Here is a 3,045-nt window from a genome sequence, read left to right on the forward strand (position 1 = left end):
ATGCTTTGAATCTCCACCTTAGGATTCTAATAAGCCTAGATCTAACGGTGAATGAGCAAATTCTACATGCTCATTAAGGTGCATGTGATCAAGACTGTAGGTCAGGAATTTTCAGATGCACCTTAATGAGCAAGTGAATTTGCTCATTCACCGTTAGATCTAGGCTTATTAGAATCCTAAGGTGGAGATTCAAAGCATCCTGAGGCTTAGATTTAATAAGCCTATATCTAACGGTGAATGAGCAAATTCACTTGCTCATTAAGGTGCATCTGAAAATTCCTGACCTAAGAGGCAATCATTTCCAATGTCTCTATCATGTCACTATTCAGGTGATTTTTTGTCTGAAATGGCACAATGACTTTATTGAAACAAAATTAAGTTCGGTGACTTTTCTAAAACTAACTCCAAATTTCGGTGACTATCTCTGCAGTTAACCCTCCAATTACTCCATCTCCACTTCTAATGTGTGATTCAGTTCATTCCTGCTTCTATCACCATCCTTTAAGACCGTTTTGCTCAATCCTTCCACCCCTTCAAGACCGGATCGTTACAGCTTCTCTTTTAGAACTACATACACAGGCTACTACTATACAGCACATCTACCCATCACCAATTCCGTTTTTAAAATGGTGAAATTGATCAGGTCTTTCACCCCGGCATCAATCCCGCTGGACCAGATCGTTACAGTACATGTACCAGTCACCAATAATTTCTGCAAGAGCAAATTCCGTTTTAAAATTGTGAAATTGCTCAGACCTTTTACCCAAACGCTGCCTGTTAATCACCAATAATTTCTGCAAGAGCAAATTCCGTTTTTAAAATGGTGAAATCGGGTAGAATCTCTCGCAACAATCTCTCTACCTTCAATCTTAGAAATCAAAGCTGTAGCTAAATGACAGTCTACACACATTCTAAGATTCTTAACAATCATAAGACTAGTTCCTGGAGATGTACTAATTAACCCAAATCCAATAGCCAATTTCTCACTATGACTTAAAACTATCTCTTCCTTCTTATCATCATCTACATTTTGCATAATCATGCTTGTGTTAACCACATATCCAATCTTCTTCATCTTTTCAATCAGCTCTTCTAAATAACTATAAATTTCCCTGCTCCGAGGATGAGATTTATCTCCCGATTCAAACGTATGAACTTTGTTATCGATTTCAATCCACGTATTTGCCTTCTCTTTCTTTATTCCTCGGTTTAACATCAATCTCCTAACATTCACTACACTTTCCAAGTCCCCTATTTGTCCATAGAAGTTTGACATCAACATATAAACCCCGGCTTCTTCAGGCTCTAGTTCAAGTAACATATTACTCGCGGTCTTCGCTAACTCTACATTCATGTAAGAGCAGCATGAACTCAAAAATGCAGTTAAAACCTTTGCATCTGGTTTTATTGGCATGTTTTTTATGAAACTATAAGCCTCGAAAAGGCGACCGGATCGACCAAGTAGATCAACCATACAAGTATAATGCTCCATAATTGGTGTTATAGAATACTTATAAACCATTTTATTGAAAATTTCCTTTCCTTCTTGCACTAAACCTCCATGACTACAAGCATATAAAGCACCTAAGAAGGTAATTTTATTTGGCACAACACAATCTTTCAATCTCTCCATTGCATCAAATGCTTTAAGAGCATCTTCTCCTTGTCCGTTTTTTCCGAAACCCGAAATCAAAGAAGTCCAAGACACTACATTCTTAACACTCATTTGATTAAAACATAGCAATGCATAGTTCATACACCCACATTTAGCATACATATCAATCATCGAATTCCCAACAGGTAAATCAAAATTAAACCCATATTTCATCACTAATCCATGAATTTTTCTACCGTAATTCAATGCAGCAAGATCAGCACATATAGAAAGAACACTTACAGAGGTTATAGCATCAATTTTAGCTCCTTCTAACCTCATTCTCTCAAAGAAAAACAGTCCAATTTTTCCCTCTGAATTTTGCCCTAGCCCTGAAATCAATGAATTCCAAGTACTCTCATCACGTTCATCCATGTTATTGAACAATTCGATTGCCTTTGAAGTAGAATGACACCGGCAAAGCCCAGAAATCATGCTGTTTGTTGCGACTATATCTCGTTCAGGCATTTCGACAAACACGTTGTGAGCGTCTTCGATATAATTGCATTTTGAGTACATATCGAGAAGGGAAGTCATGATGTTCAAGTTTCTGGTGAATCCGTATTTTAGTATCAAAGAATGAGCTTGTTTTCCTTCTTTTACAGCAGAAAATCTGCCGCAGGCTCTTAGGATTTGGGGGAGAAAGAAGAGGTTCCCAAAGTTGAGCCGTGATTTTTGGAGCTCATACAGTAGAGTAATACTAACTTGTGAAGTCATGATCTTCCCTTATTACCAATTCATCTTGAGTAATATATATTGATACCCGTCGTGATTAGACCCGGCTATTATCTTAGTCTTTGTCTGGGAGTTTGGAGGTTAATGGAGGGCAGAGTTAAAGGAGGTAATGGAAAGGGAAGGGAAGTGGTGGAATGAAAAGTTAACCATTAACATTGTTTGGGAGTTTATAGGATGTAAATGAGGTTAAATGTTTAACCTTGTTTGGGAGTTTAAATATGGAGGGGAAGGAAGGTTAAATTTACTCTGCAGAGATAGGAAATTTTAAAAAAGTTTACGTTACTCCCATTAACCCCCAATTTGGAGGTTAAGATTTTGGAGATTAGAGGAAGTAAACATTTAACCCCGTTAACCTCCATTTACTCTCAAAAAATAACTCCCAAACAAGGTTAACTCAATACTTAACCTTCCATTACTCTCATTTACTTCCATTAACCTCCTCCCAAACAAGGGCTTATTCGTGCAGTATCATTTCGGGTTCGTGTTAAAAAGAGTAAATAAAAAACTTTTGTATCATATTCATGTTAATATATTCCTGTTAGTGTCGATTTCGTGTGTTTTCAGATTACATATAATTTTGTTATGCATATATATTAACGGTCACTTTTAAAAATATAAGAGGATATAGTACTAGTTTTAAATAATTTATGTCATTT

The 3,045-nt window shown here is 36.6% G+C and overlaps 1 protein-coding gene across 1 annotated transcript; it reads right to left on the bottom strand.

The window, feature by feature from the left end:
* Positions 1-207: 207 nt before the first annotated feature.
* LOC136234939 (pentatricopeptide repeat-containing protein ELI1, chloroplastic-like) lies at positions 208-2,411 on the bottom strand. Its single transcript, XM_066024429.1, has one exon. It carries the CDS (start codon positions 2,369-2,371, stop codon positions 782-784), a length of 1,590 nt encoding a protein of 529 aa, XP_065880501.1. The 5' UTR covers positions 2,372-2,411; the 3' UTR covers positions 208-781.
* Positions 2,412-3,045: the final 634 nt, after the last annotated feature.

The sequence above is a fragment of the Euphorbia lathyris genome, chromosome 7 (assembly GCF_963576675.1).
Source record: "Euphorbia lathyris chromosome 7, ddEupLath1.1, whole genome shotgun sequence".
Taxonomy (NCBI): Eukaryota; Viridiplantae; Streptophyta; class Magnoliopsida; order Malpighiales; family Euphorbiaceae; genus Euphorbia; species Euphorbia lathyris.

Coding starts and splice junctions, on each gene's coding strand:
- LOC136234939 (XM_066024429.1), bottom strand. CDS start 2,371: ATGACTTCACAAGTTAGTATTACTCTACTGTATGAGCTCCAAAAATCA.